This window comes from Puma concolor, chromosome C1 (assembly GCF_028749965.1).
Source record: "Puma concolor isolate L17-30 chromosome C1, mPumCon1.1.hap2, whole genome shotgun sequence".
NCBI lineage: Eukaryota > Metazoa > Chordata > Mammalia > Carnivora > Felidae > Puma > Puma concolor.
Genome location: NC_141674.1, coordinates 18,179,277 through 18,196,068, shown reverse-complemented (window position 1 = coordinate 18,196,068; position 16,792 = coordinate 18,179,277). Strand labels below are relative to the sequence as shown.

At 47.9% G+C, this 16,792-nt stretch overlaps 1 protein-coding gene across 9 annotated transcripts in view; it reads left to right on the top strand.

The window, feature by feature from the left end:
• The window catches only part of STPG1 (sperm tail PG-rich repeat containing 1), a 57,162-nt gene that overhangs the window by 18,539 nt on the left and 21,831 nt on the right, over window positions 1-16,792 (top strand). For 6 of the 9 annotated variants that reach the window (XM_086716052.1, XM_086716055.1, XM_086716050.1 and 3 more), the window contains 4 exons: window positions 344-465; window positions 7,563-7,721; window positions 11,583-11,684; window positions 16,135-16,305. In XM_086716052.1, the coding sequence (XP_086572178.1) occupies window positions 344-465; window positions 7,563-7,721; window positions 11,583-11,684; window positions 16,135-16,305 (554 nt within the window). The remainder of the gene's footprint in view (window positions 1-343; window positions 466-7,562; window positions 7,722-11,582; window positions 11,685-16,134; window positions 16,306-16,792) is intronic. The other 3 variants (XM_086716057.1, XM_086716056.1, XM_086716058.1) reach the window with 3 other exon arrangements.

Sequence of the window (16,792 nt, the reverse complement as noted above, 5' to 3'; positions counted from 1 at the left end):
CTCTCTCTCAAAAATAAACATTTAAAAAATAAAGGAAGAAAATAAAATCTAGGGGCGCCTGGGTGGCTCAGTCAGTTGAGCGTCCCATTCTTGATTTAGGCTCAGGTCATGATCCCAGGGTCATGGGATCGAGCCCAGTGTCAGGCTACTTGCTGAGCGTGGAGCCCGCTTGAGACCCTCTCCCTTCCTCTGTCCCCCTCCCTTGCTCGCGTGCTCTCTCTCTGTAGCTCTCTAAAAAAATAAAAGTAAAAATATTGAAAATAAAATAACACTTTAAAATGCTCTTCGTTTTCTGCCTTTGTCAATTCTTCGTGCTAATTTTTACTTCGCTTTTGTTGTTCAGGTTTTACTGCTGCACATCCAGCACAATCCTCCTCCATTCCTTTTAAGAACCAGACTTCAACAATTCCAGAATCAGAAAAAAAGGGATTCAATAGTCAAGCCAAAAGATTTTATTATAAAAAGGTAATAACATCGTCTTAGAAACTCTGCATTTAATCTGGGTTTGAGCCTCGGGACGGGTGTGTGTGAGCCAGGCTGGTGCAGTTGTCCCTATGACCAATAGAGGGCAGTGTCACCCAAGGAGCCAATAGCCTTCTCTCCCAGGGTGCGGGAAGGTTAAGAATGAGTTGGGAAGTTATTAGCTTCAGGGAGAACGATGGCGTCTGGACTCATGGTGCCATATTGTACCCCAAACATTTTTTTAAAGAAGAAATGTATTTTATTTTATTTTCATTATTTATTTTTTTTAACTTGTTTTATTTATTTATTTATTTATTTATTTATTTATTTATTTATTTTTATTTACATCCAAATTAGTTAGCACATAGTGCAACAATGATTTCAGGAGTAGATTCCTTAGTGCCCCTTAGCCATTTAGCCCATCCCCCCTCCCACAACCCCTCTAGCAACCTTCTGTTTGTTCTCTATATTTAAAAGTCTCTTCTGTTTTGTCCCCCTCCCTGTTTTTACATTATTTTTGTTTCCCTTCCCTTATGTTCATCTGTTTTGTCTCTTAAAGTCCTCATATGAGTGAAGCCATATGATTTTTGTCTTTCTCTGACTAATTTCACTTAGCATAATACCCTCCAGTTCCATCCACATAGCTGCAAATGGCAAGATTTCATTCTTTTTGATTGCCGAGTAATACTCCATCGTGTATATATCCCACATCTTCTTTATCCATTCATCCGTCGATGGACATTTGGGCTCTTTCCATACTTTGGCTATTGTTGATAGTGCTGCTGTAAACACGGGGGTGCATGTGTCCCTCGGAAACAGCACACCCGTATCCCATGGATCAATGCCTAGTAGTGCCATTGCTGGGTCGTAGGGTAGTTCTATTTTTAGTGTTTTGAGGAACCTCCATACTCTCTTCCAGAGTGGCTGCACCAGCTTGCGTTCCCAAGAAGAAATGTATTTTAAAATTTATTATAAAAGTATAAAATTCAGGGGCGCCTGGGTGGCGCAGTCGGTTAAGCGTCCGACTTCAGCCAGGTCACGATCTCGCGGTCCGTGAGTTTGAGCCCCGCGTCAGGCTCTGGGCTGATGGCTCAGAGCCTGGAGCCTGTTTCCGATTCTGTGTCTCCCTCTCTCTCTGCCCCTCCCCCGTTCATGCTCTGTCTCTCTCTGTCCCAAAAATAAATAAACGTTGAAAAAAAAAAGTATAAAATTCAAGAATCCCAGGTATATGAAGTAAAAGGTAAAAATCCTTTTCTCTCCCTCTGGTCCCGTTCACTCTTTATGACAGGAGAGGAAATAACAAACCTTTCTTCAAATAACATAAAAGGAAAAATAAAAGGGTCGAATAAACTTAAAACCACCTTTGTGATAAAGATCCCCCCTTTTTTCAAACTTCCTTTAACAGTGTGTTGTTTCTGTTGCTGTATCCCCTCCCGCCCCGTTTCTCCACATATTTGTGTCTCTTTTCCTCGTTGATCTGGAAGATTCTGCATGGCTCCCCGGACTCCTCGTGGGTCCTCAAGTAGCTTGGGATTGCATTGGCTAAAGGTTCAAGGGTCTGACGGTCTCCTCTCTCACCAGCAGGGGGCCGAAGCACCTCACAGACATCCTTAGTCTTTCAAATCTTCATTCCTTTACTCATTTAACCAAGATCTGTAGAATAACATTCTTTTGAAGGAGTCAACATCTCAGTTACCTTTGGCCACGTGGGGGGCCTCGTCAGGCCCCTTTGCCCCTCAGCCTGTTCCTCCTTTGTAAACAAGAACGCTGAATGAGAGGACGTTTAAATTCCTTTCACTTCTAACATTTTAGGATTCTAAGAAAGCAAATAATAAAGAATATAGGGTGTGTGTATAGGCTCGCGTGTGCGTGCACACCCACACGCACATTTTTAATTACTTGAAGGTTTACCTCAGAGATGATAAAGAAGATATTTGCTCAGGACTTTTCTCTCTTCTCCCTCTAGTTTCTGTGTCTGTGTTTTAACTGTCCACCGGTCTCTGTACCTTCTGTTTGGGGTCCTGTTTGTCAAGACAGTAATAATATGTTGCCCATCTCTAGAATACTTGCAGTCCAGCCTCCAATAAAAATGGTAGCAGCCACCATTTTATTGGTCCCTTCTAGGTGTGAAATCATTTTTAGACCATGTCCCTAATCCTCAGAACAATGCTAAAAGGAAGGGTTCATTGTCTTAATTTGACAGGAGAGGAAATCGAGGCTTAGGGGAGTTAAATGACCCACCCAAGGTCATTCAGCACAGGGCTCGGCACATAAGAGGCCCTACATAAATATTTGCTGAATCAACCTGGAAAGAATTAGACCTCAAACCCAGGTCTAGCTCACTCCAAAGCCTCATGTTGTTTCCACACACTACCACACCTTTTGTGGCCTCCAGAGCCATGCATTTGATTTATGAAAGTCAGCAGATATGTTTCTGAAAAGGCCTTCGCCAGAACAGCCCCAGCACAAGGTAGGGAAGGATGTCAGGCAATGAGTGTAGGCGCCCTTCTATGTGATCCGGTTCCCCAGACTCGCTTCCAGAAGCCGAAGAGGCTGGCATTTCGAGTTAGCATTCAAACTACTACTTTTCAGAAACGTTTCTGCTCAAGGAACCAAGGGGGCAACCAGCCCAAGCTGTAAGCAGCATCAGATACGGAAAGAAATCGCTCAGAAATTTGATTCATACTTTTCAGATGTAGTCACGTTGGTTTGACAACGTGGGAACTTTCATCTAGGTATTTGAAAGCCGTCTGTAAAAAAGTACGCAATTCTGTGGCAAGAGCACCGACGGGATCCGTAAATCAGGTTCCCTGTGTTCTGCCCTGTTAAGAGGCTGTGTGCCTTTAGACAAGTCACTTGACTTCTCTGGGCTTCGGTTTCCTCATCTGAAACACAAACAATTTGGACTATATAATCTTTTAGCTTCTTCAAGCTATAAAAACTGGAAAAAAACTTTTCTTGTTCCATGCTTATTATTCTCATTTCTCTTGAGGGAAATGGACATTGAGAAGTGAAAGATCTTGTGTAACATCACCCAACAATTTCGTGAGGCAATACAAATTAAAAACAGATTTTAAAACTCTGATGTTCACCACCCTTCTTAGGACATGAATCATCCGTACCCTGAGCCTGATCTCATAACTTGGTTGTATCCTCACATTAGTTCTGTGACCCATTTAGCACGTCTTCGACACAGAGAATCGGTGCCTTGTGAAATGTGCACTCACCTTGTCCGTCTGACTTTGTGGGGAAACACTGCCCAGCTCATATGCCCTGTAATCAATCCTTCACGGAGCTTGGTGTCGGGACTGGCAATTTAGGCTGCTAAAAATGAAGTCTGCTTCCCTGCACATTTTTACGATTATTTACAAATGTGCTGGTGACTCCGTGTGCATGAAGAGACATGCCTAATCTGGGGCAGAACGTAGCCCAGGAGGCTGATGGACGTTTTCTTCCTCCACCTCCCTGTTTCTGTCTCTATTTCCCTCTGGACGGTGGTCACTGCCTTCCAGGCTGTGTAACACTAATAATATCTTTGCATCATCTTAAAAGCAAGGATGTGGGGCGCCTGGGTGGTTCAGTCGGTGGAGCGTCCAACTTCGGCTCAGGTCATGATCTCGCGGTCCGTGAGTTCGAGCCCTGCGTCGGGCTCTGGGCTGACCGCTCAGAGCCTGGAGCCTGCTTCGGATTCTGTGTCTCCCTCTCTCTCTGCCCCTCCCCCGCTCATGCTCTGTCTCTCTCTGTCAAAAATAAGTAAACGTTAGGGGCGCCTGGGTGGCGCAGTCGGTTAAGCGTCCGACTTCAGCCAGGTCACGATCTCGCGGTCCGTGAGTTCGAGCCCCGCGTCGGGCTCTGGGCTGACAGCTCAGAGCCTGTAGCCTGTTTCCGATTCTGTGTCTCCCTCTCTCTCTGCCCCTCCCCCATTCATGCTCTGTCTCTCTCTGTCCCAAAAATAAATAAAAAACAAAACAAAGAAACAAAAAAAGTTGAAAAATAAATAAACGTTAAAAAATTAAAAAAAAAAAAAAAAGCAAGGACGTTATAATTGCGAGGCCCATGACTCTCAAGCCAGCTTATCCCTTCCAGGCTCTAATCAATGAATGCCAGTAGCATGCGTATACTGTATCCTCTAGAAGGGCTCAATTTAAACATACATGTTAATTCGATAGAGAGCCTGACAGTAAATCCACCGTCCCAGTTGGAAAGCAGGCCTGTATTTAATTTGTGTGAAATTGTAGAAAGCTAATATCATTTCATTGATTAACTTGATGAGGCACTGGATCAGGGATGTTTTACATGTCGAGTTATTTATTTATTTATTTATTTATTCATTCATTCATTCATTCATTCATTCATTCGATTAGAAAGAGAGTGAGCGAGCAACCCAGGGAGAGGGGCAAAGGGAGAGAAAGAGAAGGTCAACCAGGCTCCACACTCAGTGCAGAGCCCCACACAGGGCTCGATCCCACAACCCCGGGATCGTGACCTGAGCCGAAATCAAGAGTCAGACACTCAACCGGCTGAGCCACCCAGGCGCCCCACATGTCAGGGATATTTCAACGAAAGGAAGTTCAGTTTGCAGGGGCCACCGTGTTCAAGGGGATAATTACCCCAAGTGTGCACTCGGCTGCATGTCTGAACCACAGTAGGGTCAGCGGCACGCCTCCCCACGGGGTCTGCAGTATATGTTCCCGGACATAACAAACGCTTGGCTGGCATTGACCGCATGCCAGGCACCCCTCGAAGACTTTTGCATTTATTGACCCGTTTAGTTCCCATAATCACCCTGTGAGCTGAGTCTCCTCGTTGTCTCTGCTTTTCAGATAATGACCCTGAGACAAAAAGGGGGTTGAGTAACTTGCACGGCCAGGGTCAGGCCGGGCAAGGATGCATGCAGGTGGCAGCTCCTGGTTCCCAGACGCTGCTTCCCATGTCACCCCGGGATGGAAGCAGGGACACCCTCCTCTGAGCTCTGGACAGCCACTCTTGTGCCCCTGTCCACCTTCTGCTTCACCTGATGGTAGGGGGTGTGCCCGTCTCACCACCTGTCCGGAAACTCCTGGGGTCATCGCTGTCCTTTCCTGACCCCAACACCCCTCAAAAGTGCATGGAATGAATGAGCCCATCTCCAGTCTATGCATCCCTCGCTGAGTCACGGAACACCCCCTGTCCATTTTGCACTGTTTTGCTGCGGCCCCTCCATCCCATTCCTAGAGTGTGTGAACTGCTAACAGATCGTGCTGTATCCTTCCTTGCACCTTAGCACAAGCCCTGGTCCACAGTAGTTTTCTTATTTTTTCTTTTAATTTTTTTTAACGTTTATTTATCTTTTGAGAGACAGAAACAGTGCAAGCGGGGCAGGGGCAGAGAGAGAGAGAGTCAGAGACAGAATCTGAAGCAGCCTCCAGGCTCTGAGCTGTCAGCACAGAGCCCGACGCGGGACTCGAACCCACAGACTGCGAGATCATGACCTGAGCTGAAGTCGGACGCTTAACCGACTGAGCCACCCAGGCGCCGCAACATCCAACTCTTGATTTCAGCTCAGGTGGTGATCTCACGGTAATGAGTTCGAGCCCCGTGTCAGGCTCCACACTGAGCACGGAGCCTGCTTGGGATTCTTTCTCTGCCCCTCCTGCCACACCCTCCCCCGCCGCCCCCCCCCCCCCGCAAAGATAAACAATCTCCTCAAGAGACCTCATCCCCTTTCTTGGTTGCTCCCCCAGAGCTTCCAGGGTCCCTTCATTCTGCCATCCTGCCCCATTCTGAACAAAACAGTGTTTTCTTGCATGAAGTACGCTCGCGGCCTCTCTCCCTTTGCAGCTGTGATCAGAGGTGTGGAGACTTTGGTGCCAGACAGAAACATATGTGTGTGGTGGGGGAGGGGTAGGGAGGGACAGAGGGCAGAAAGGAGGAAGGTGTCTTCCAAGGGGCAAATCTCAGAGTCAGAGACAGTTTGAACCAGAAAGAGCTTCTGTGACCTTGAACCCCGGGCTCAGCAGAACAGCCCTTCCTGTGACAGTGTCTCGTCCTGAAGCCCACTGGTGGGCCAGGTACGGGCAGACTGCTCCTCCAAGCTGCTGCCAGCTTCCCTGGCTCCCTGTGGACGCCTGGCATGTGGCCGGAAAACCACAGATCTTGACGCCCCCACAGATGAGGGGCCTGAGGGCCGGTGCCGCACCCTGGGGACAGAGGCCGACTCTCCCGCCGTCCAGGCGGTGCTGTCCTCTTCACTCTGGCCACATCAACCCGACTAAAAGCTTTCTCGCTTCGATGAAGTCAGCAGGGTCGTTGGACACATTGTCCTGAGATCTGAAGACCAGAGGCATTTGTGGGGAAAAATTGTTTCCCCAGGAGCCTAACATCCCTGTGTGATTTTGCCGGGGGCTTAACCACAGCACAGGATTCTGGTTCTACCTCAGGCACGTCCTCCTCCTGTTAGATACTTTTTTTTTTTTTAAGTTTATTTATTTTGAGAGAGAGAGCACGAGCAAGAGAGGGACAGAAAAAGAGGGAGAGAGAGAATCCCAAGTTCGGTGCAGGGCTCGAACTCACAAACCGCGAGATCATGACCTGAGCTGAAACCAAGAGTCGGAGGCTCAACTGACTGAGCCACCCAGGCGCCCCCCCTCCCCATTAGATCCTTTTAAGCCCCTCAGCAGACCCCTCAGCAGTTTTCATTCCTCTTGTGTGGCCTTTAGCCAATGATCCAACAGAGGCTATGTTTTGTAGGCCAAGAAGCAGTTTGACGAACCGTTGATTTGAAAGTATTAATCGGACAGAATTTATGAAATCAGGACTCAAAAGCTCAGGCTGCATAGCTGGCTGCAAGCTGTGGGACTCCAAGCTTCCTATAACCCACGGACATGTCTGGGGTGAGGAGGTCTGTGCCCTGCTCCTCATGACCTCCCTACCCTATCCCAGGGTCAAGCGAGTGGAGATCTTTGTCCCACCCTTGGCACCCGCACAGGCTGCCTTCCGGGACTTTAATCCTTCAGAAGGGCTCTCAAAGTGCGTTTCAGCCAAACGTCACCCAGGTGTGTGTTGGGTGGAGGGATGGGAGCACATGAGCCAGTCCTCTCTTGCTTAATTCCACTCTCCAGGTCTTTAACCTCCATGGGAAGGTTCGGCTCCATTGCGGCTGGCGTGGGCAATGCAGAGGTAGAAACGAGGACGAGGGTGGCCACGCACCGGCTCTCACCCCTCTGCGTGTATTGACTCAATTAATCCTCACACTTTGGGGCAGGCCGGGGAGACAACAGGTATGACATCCACATAATTCTCTCAGTGCTCGATAGGCAGCTGGTAGGGCTGAGATCGATAGTTCTCTTCCCTTCTCCCTTCCCACACCCATTTTTGCTTTGCTTATTTTTGCCCTCTGGGGGTGGTCTTGGCCAAGAAACCAAGGCAGCTAAGTTCACCCCAGTTGCAGTCTGGATTCTTATTTCTGGGATCTGCTCTGAGAGGCCTCAACTCACCGAAGCCACGAAAGGTTAGTCATGTGAACTGTCATCCCAGAGGTGAAAGGTCTGACTTTTTATTGCCCGCCCAGAGAGCCATTCACCACTTCTAGCAGTTGCCGGAGAGGGCCTGAAGGCTCTGCATTTGGACGTTTCCCTCCAAGGAGCTTAGAAACCTAGCTGGGAGTCATGTGAAGGTAGCGGTGGGCTGGTAGACCAGCTGTCCCCTCCGCGAAGGGGGGGAAGTTCTGATTGATAGCATTTGCCAATTTCTGTGGTGTAAATACCCCCACCCGGGGCCGCTAGCAAAACCTCCGACATTCTAACAGTCCCCCTCTGGAGCTGCCACGGGCCAGCTCCAGCAGACTGCTGCCTGGACAGCTCTTCTCAGACATTCCTTCAGAGCAAACAGGCAGCACTCTGTCCCTCCAGGCTAAGAGGTGACAGCCCTCTTCATATTTGGCCTGGCCTCCAACCAGTTTGCAACACAGCAGAATGAAAACATGAGCTAGGTCCAGTGGGGTTGCCAGATCGAGCAAAGAAAAACGCAGGATTTCTAGTTAATGTAGAATTTCAGATCAATGGCGAACAACTATTTTAGTATCACTATGTCCCCCCAAACTGCGGGGGACGTACTTACACTAAGATCGTTTGTAGTTATCTGAAATTCAAACTCACCTGGGCAGGGTGGGCAGGTAGCTTTTATTGGGCAACTCTAGCCCCTCAGACACGTAGGTGCCCAGAAAATTGGTGGGAAACTGATGGCGGGCGTCGAGCGTAGCAGTGAACTAGGGGCGAGGGAGGTGCGTCTTCCTCGTTCACTGTTTAAACCTGGAAGAGTCGCGAGTACATGTCCTGCTTCAGCTTTCCCTGGACTTAGGGACTCTCCAAGCTAAGAGGCACCCAAAGAAAGGTGTGTGGCCCCATGTCTCTGATTTGCAAATAAGGAAACTGAGGCCCAGAGGGGCGACTTGCTAAAAGTCAGTTGGCGCGTGTAGCAGCACTGAGACGGGAATTTGCGGATTCAAAACGCAGGAGGATTTTTGTTTTTCTTCTATCCTACACCTTCGCATTTGAACATTAGTTTGGTTTAATGCTTAAGAGTAGTGGATTCTGGGGGTACCTGGGTGGCTCCGTCGGTCGAGCGTCTGACTTCGCCTCAGGTCATGATCTCACGGTCCGTGGGTTCGAGCCCTGCATCGGGCTCTGTGCTGATGGCTCAGAGCCTGGAACCTGTTTCAGATTCTGTGTCTCCCTCTCTCTCTGCCCCTCCCCCACTCGCACTCTGTCTCCTTCTGTCTCAAAAATAAACGTTAAAAAAATTAAAAAAGAGTAGTGGATTCTGTATGTTTGGTGGAGATGGGCAAAATGGGTGAAGGAAATGAAAAGGCACAAAATTCCAATCACAAAATAAAAAAGTCACGGGGACGTATCATACAGCATGGCAACTACCGTTAATAACACTGTATTGCATATTGGGAAGTTGCTAAGAGAGTAGATCTTAAAAGCTCTGATCACAGGAAAAAAATCCTGTAACTGTATGGTGACAGCTGTTTATTGGACTTACCGGGTGATCACTGTCCAATATATAAATATATTGAATCATTACACCGTATACATGAAACTAATAGAATGTTATGTGTCAGTTATCCCTCAATCTATAAAAAAAGAGTTGACTTTGTACTAAGACCCCCTGGGTTCAAATTCGGGCTCTGACAGTTACTAGCCATGTGACCTTGAGCCTTATCTCTTTTGGTCCTGTCCTTCTGTCTTTAAAATGGGGATTAAATGAGTTACTGCCGGTAACTGGGTGACTCAGGTGGTTAAGCATCCGAGTCTCGATCTCAGGGTCGTGAGTTCAAACCCTGCGTTGGGCTCCACGCTCGGTGGAGCCTACTTAAAAAAAAATCATAAAGTACTCAGGGGTGCCTGGGTGGCTCAGTTGATTAAGTGTCTGACTCTTGATTTCTGCTCAGGTCATGATGTCACAGTCTTGAGATTGATCCCCTTGTTGGACTCTATGGTGTAGAGCCTGCTTGGGATTCTCTCTCTCCCCCCACTTGCTCTCTCTCTCTCTCTCATACACTTAAAAAAATAAATAAAGTGCTCAGAACAGTGCCTGGCACACAGTGAGTGGCCACTCAATAAATAAGTGCTAGCCCTACAAACAGCCCCCTAGAAAAATCTCTTCCTTGTTTTCGGTAGCTCCTCGAATCTTCTCCCACGTGCGGGACTCGGCCTAGGGCGCTGGTGCACCTGATTCTGCTGCACGTCTCATGGCCTACCCCATTCTCCCTGGTGATCAGCCCGCACTCTACACCCAAGATCACCATCACCTACAAAGTGGGAATCTGTGCCCCTTCACCCACTTGCTTTAAGCGAGGCTCAAAGGATTCCCTGCATTTAAAATTCAGCACAGAAGAACCTATTAATCTCACTGACTGATGGCCCTATCCCAAATATTAAACCTTAATCACACACTTCTCAGGCCAGACTGGAAAGTCCTGGAAAGCCCTGGTGGCCCCTTAAGCTTTCTTTCTGCCCCGAGGAGAGTGGTAGGGATTGTGGAGACAACGAGCCTGGGTGACAGAGGTTGGGGAGAGCAAGTCTGCAGTCCGGCTGCCCGGATTTAAATCTGGGCTTCACCATTTACTAAATGTGGACCCAATGCCTCTGGGCCTTCCTTTCCTTAAAATGGGCCTGCTAACACCCCCACTGCAAAGGGTTTGCGTTCATCATGCCCTTAGCATTGAATTCAGGTACGGCCGTTAGTAGCAGTGGGGTGTTGGATAAATGCATCCCCACGTGCCTCGGTGTCTCCACCTGTAAAACGGGGACAGTAGCCCCTTCCTTGTCAGAGCATTAAATGAAGCAACCTTTGAAAAGCTTGTGGCATCGAGTAGGCACCCGGTAAACTCTCAAGTCAACGGAACGTCCTTTTCATTTCATGCCACTTGCTTGGCCAACTTCCGTCAGCATATACTTCCCCCTGGTAACTTGCCTGGGAAATGAGCCGAAAGTCCAATTAGCTGCAAAAGCAGAAATGAGCTTAGAAATCAAGCGTTTGTTTATTCCTCTCTCTCTTACCTCCGTCGTTTAGCATTTGAGCCTCGTGAGCCTGCCTCCTTTTGTTTGAGAATTAGAAAGGGACTTGTTTGGGAGGAAGGTTGTTTTTGTTTCGTTTTGCTCTGTAAACAGAAACGTTCCCTGCTTTCTCCTCTGAAAGGCTGAGGAGGAAGCTGAGTCAGGTGGGTGCGGTTAACGCGACAGCGGTCATCGGTCCCTCACCTTGGGTTTGGCGGACCCAATCAGCACACGCTGACTCACGCATCAGCTATACTTAGCATCCCATCTTGTGCTCACTCCTCTAATGCCATGACAAAACAATAGCATTCTTCTAGAATGCAGGGCAGCATGGTGGAGGGAGAGTCAGGGCTTTGGGGGTCCCAGACCTGGGCTGGAATTCCAACCCCAGCGCTTGGTCACTGAGACAGTGACTGGGCAGGCTAGGAAACGGTAGAGCCGAGCCGTCACCGGGAAAGTGGTGGTGCCATCCTGGAGGGTTACACTGAGGCTTAGCGTGGATGTAATGGATGTAAAGCTCGCAGAAGAGCACAGTGGAAATGAGTGGATCCCAGTGACACCACGTTCTCTCCCTTTCAGGATAATATCCCGGGTCCTGGCTTCTACGATGTCATTCACCAATCTCCGGTGTTCAACAGTGTCTCGCTGTCTAAGAAAGGGACGTGCACTTTTCCCTCTATGGTGAGAACCCCCTCCTTGAGTGAGGCCACTAGCGGGATCAGTAATTTCCTTTGCTCCTTGCATAAACACGTGTTGGTCATCTGGTCCCTTCTCTCCAAATGCCGTGGTTCTAATTAGGAGCATAACTGCCACCTCACGTGTCACGCAAGTAAATTAGAGCCTGTGTCTTTAAGTAATTCCCCTCCCCTGCTAGACGTTGCCAGAGTGGGAAGAGAGGCCAGAGGGAGATCCAGGACCTGATCATCCACCATCCATTCTGTCATCACGGAGTGGGCTAAGCAGATGTTTTCCTGAGATTTTTAGGTTCCGGGGAAAAGGTCTCACTCTAATATGAGGTTTTACACCGCTTGGTCTCATTGGGTTATTCAAGATATTGAGAAATCTGATGGGGGCAGAAAGAAAGCAGGCAGCAGGCCTGAAATGCAGCGATCGTCCTCCCCTCCCTATTTCCCTTCTTTGTGCAATGAGGGTCTTTATGTTGGTGGATGGCTCTAAGAATCAAGGAACTCTATGAAGGCCCAATGTCCCTGAACAGACTTGGGCAGGATTTTCTTGTTCTTTATTCGAATCTTTGTAAATTGGCAAGAAGAATAGATATAGCAAGGGAAAAGGGCCAAACTAGGGTAAGACCGGCTGAGGTAGGAAAGTGAAAAAGAAAGCAAACCCAAACTTGCATCAACAAAACATGTATGCCATCTGTCCCTTTAAATATTAAAATACCTCAAGGAGCACTTGGGTGGCCCAGTCGGTTGAGCATCCGACTTCAGCTCAGGTCACCATCTCGTGGTTCGCGGGTGTGAGCCCCGTGTCGGGCTCTGTGCTGACAGCTCAGAGCCCAGAGCCTGCTTCGGATTCTATGTCTCCCTCTCTCTCTGCCCCTCCCCTGCTTGTGCTCTGTCTCTCCCCGTCCCCCTCTCTCTCAAAAATAAACATTAAAAAAAATTTTTTTTAATTATCTCTTGCAAAGATGTATTATAATGCCTGACATTGGAATGGATTTAAAAAAAAAAAAAACAACAAAGAAAACAACACACAAAGGGTCCATTTAAGACACACTGAATGCAGCCACTTACTGGAATTTGAGTTTGGCAGAGGTGAGTACTCAAGGAGCGAGTTGACTTTGGAGCTAGCTCCCCATCAGCAAAGCCCTTGAAGTCACACATGCCCCCAGTGAGCTTACAGAGGAACCACGCCCTGCAAACAAAGAGACCTGAAAGTAATCTGCAACAGAAATGCCACCTCACCAGGCTCTGGCACCGGAGACAAGACTGAAGACCTGATCCTGACTCAGCTGTGGATGCTCGACGTGGCCTCAAGCACGTCACCCTTCTGTGTCCCAGTTGCCTCATAAAAGTGGAGACTCCCTGGAGGCTCTGGGCAAATTGCAATGAGCAAAATGCTCTTTGAAACTGGGAGCATTGTAAACATGCTAAATATCATGAGTGTTACCACCTGAGTCACAAACAATAGCTCCTGCAACACCTAGGTTTTCTCTGAGACGTTCGTGGCCGGTCAATTCCTCCCGACGAGGCTTTGCGTGCGGTAACTTTCCAAACGAGGAGGCTGGGCCGTCTGGAGGAGAAGAGGCCCAAGGGAAGGTCGGAGTGTTACAGAATCGAATCACGCCTGTCGGGTCTTTAAAACATTCAGACCAAACCCAAAAAGAACGCAGGCCGTTGAGTGGTGCCGGCTTCCCCTCCCCGATTTGATGGATATGGGAATTTCTTTTTTTAGACATTTGGGTTCCTGGCAGCAGCCGGCAGTGGCTGGGGGAGATCTATTAGGAGATCCCACATCTCACCTAGCTTTCTGCGCAGATGCAATTTCGTGCCTCTGCCCCCGACTTGGTAACTTTCAGATTCGTTAGTTACCTCCTCCTTTTCCGATCTGAAGACTCTGAAGGAATTAAAAGCAGCCCTTGTCAGAGAAAGATCTGCCTGACTGACCCCGGTCTGGCCAGGAGGAGCGCGATTGTAGGTGAGGCTGACCAAAACACTCTGTGGATCTATAAATTCTAGAAACTTCCTGATGGTTGTTGGAACCACTACACCCAACCTTTGGAGGGGACCTGTGCTCTCTCTAAGTCCAAGTAATTTAAAGAGCTTCATTAGCATATTCTAAATCTTTGTTCCAGAATTATTCATGACACAGCAGTCAGTCTGGTGGGAGGAGACTTCCATGGCCTTTCTGTATTTGCATGGTGGCAGGAGTGGTTCTGGAAGGCCTAGTTAAATATAGTTGGGCTTCTTTATTGTAGGACTTCTCAGGGCACTTAATATGGCGGCGGGTATTATGAATCTTCAAAATGGGAAGATGCTGTGAGACCCTCTCAAGTTTATTTGGCTCTGGAACTCTCCCCCTGCTGCTGCGACCGCCAACACTCACTTACCTTATGCACCTCGCATGCCAAGAAACACTTTGGGAAATAGTGCTTTAGAAAAACGCTCTTGCCTAATCTGTTGAGTGACTCAGGATGGGAATGCTACAGACAGTACCACCAGGGAGGGTTTCACCTTCCCACCCTCTTCCTTTGGAGTGAAGAGGAAAGAGGAAAGATGGGTCTAGCCTAGTGGGCAGAGGAGAGAGAGCATAGCGATTCTTCTTGAACTAGAACCTTCCACAGTCATTTATCCGCTGGCCAGCTTGTAAATGAAAACGTGTATTGCTTTATTCCTTTTGACCCATTCCTCTTTAAAATGAGACATCTAGGGGCGCCTGGGTGGCTCTGTCGGTTGAGCGTCTGACTTTGGCGCAGGTCATGATCTCACGGTTTGTGAGCTCGAGCCCCACGTAGGACTTGCTGTCAGCGCAGAGTCCACTTTGGATCCTGTGTCTCCCTCTCTCTCTGCCCCTCCCCCACTTGCTCTTTCTCAAAAATAAATAAACATTGGGGCGCCTGGGTGGCTCAGTCGGTTGAGCGTCCGACTTCAGCTCAGGTCACGATCTCGCGGTCCGTGAGTTCGAGCCCCATGTCGGGCTCTGGGTTGATGGCTCAGAGCCTGGAGCCTGCTTCCGGTTCTGTGTCTCCCTCTCTCTCTGCCCCTCCCCCGTTCATGCTCTGTCTCTCTCTGTCTCAAAAATAAATAAACATTAAAAAAAATAATAAAAATTAAAAAAATAAATAAACATTAAAAAAAAAAAAAAAAAGAATGAGGTATCTAATCCATACCATATAGTAGGGGCGGACTGCCTGGGTGATAATGTTGGTTCCACTCCTTATCTGATGGAGAAAGTCCAGTCTCCTCATCTGTAAATTCGGGATAATCACAATAACCACTCCCCAGGTTTTTCATGAGGATTAAATGCAACAACCCGTGGAAAGTACTCAGTTAACTATTGCCCAAAACTCAAAGGCAAAGTGCATACAGGGCTGGGGTGACCTTCCTTCTGGGAACATCAGTGAATCCGGACACAGGGGGAGGCCGACTTGGGACTTGAACCCAGGCTCGACTCTGAACAGCTGGGACTCTGGACAAGAACATTCTTGCCCCTGGGAGCACATCCACCCACGTACCATCGGTGGTCCATAGACTGAATGTTGGGACCCACTGCAACCGAGCAAGGGCGAGAAGTTGGTGGGGGTGGGGGTTCGTGCCTTCCCACAGCCTCACCCACTCGCTGTGTTTGTATAGGTAGTGACCCCTATCCCGCTGAGGAAAACCCAGAGCAGTGTTCTCAAGCTTTTAACCATAAAATAATGAGAATTTTCTCGTTTGTTTTATCAGACTCCAATACTTGCCATACCATCCTAGGGTAAAGTGATGTTATCACCAAGTTTCTATGGCTTTTGCCCCTTTTCATTTGGCAAACATTGATTCTGTTTGTTTTTGTGTTTTGTTTTTTTTTTTAACTGAAAATAGTTTATTGTGGCTTCCTGGAAGGAATAGGATCAGTTCTACTGAAACAGAAAGATATTGTAGGGTTTTTTGAAATCAGCCATTAGGTGAGGGATCGGAGGCACAGGTGGACAGCAAGCCCCATGGACCCTTGTGCCTTTAAGACATTAGAAGCAAACTTGTTATTTGAGCAATTCAGATTACTTAATCTTAGAAGTAAGACGTGGGGTTTTACTCAGAAGGAAAGCCTTGGCTGGAGGAAGAAAGTTGAAAGCTTCCCATCATATGAATTACCCAACAGCTGATGAGTCAAGAATAAGTGGCCTCAAATGGGATTGGGTGGCAATGCATTTATGGCAACATTATTTTTGCCAAGTCCCAAATATAAGATGAATAACTTGAGTTAGTTTACAGAAGTTAAAACAGGCCAGAACTCGCATCCTCCAAGAGCAAATCCTCAAAGCCTGAGGTCAGTTTATCGTTGTTACCGGCTAGAGTTTCAGCTTTTACAAACTGCTTTTGGACGTAGTGCTGGGCATCATCCCCTTGACGTCTGTCCTTTGGGGCCCCCAGATTATGTAAGACTGCTGATGCCTTTGGCTTTCCCCTTACAGCGTGCCCGACTGGACACCATCATTTCTAAATACCCTGCAGCTAACGCGTACACTATCCCATCACATTTTGTTTCGAAGAAAGACTTCAGTAATTCCTGTTCCAGCATGTTTCAGTTGCCAAGTTTTGCGAAAGCCCTCAAATCTGAAACTCCTGCACCAAACCATTACAATGTAAGATGTTGGGTATGCTTGTTAAATATGTATCGAATGAATGCTTTACTAAAATAAATGAAGGGGGGGGGGTGGACAACGATGCTTTGGGAAATATCATTTTAATGCAATTAGTAAATCAGTTAGTATTTGTTGACTGCCCAGTGGGTACCTGAGGCTGGGCAAGGCCTTTAGAGAGAATTTGCAGAACCTGGAGAAAGATGTGAGCAACCCTGGAGGTCAGGGCGGAGCAGTGGGAAGACCAGTCCCTGGAAAACACGGTCATCACTCCTGCCCTAGAATCTTTCTGGGGCAGTTTTCTCATCTGTGACAATAGGTATTTACCACCTTATTTTCCACCTGATATTTCCGTATCAGAAATTGGTTTTTTTTAACAGTAACGCCCCACTATGTAGTCACGGAGGCAGAACGGTATGATTAATGGTTCAGAGATGGAGCCAGGTTCAAATGTCCCCTCTGCCACTTTCTGTGTGGCTCTGGGCAAGTC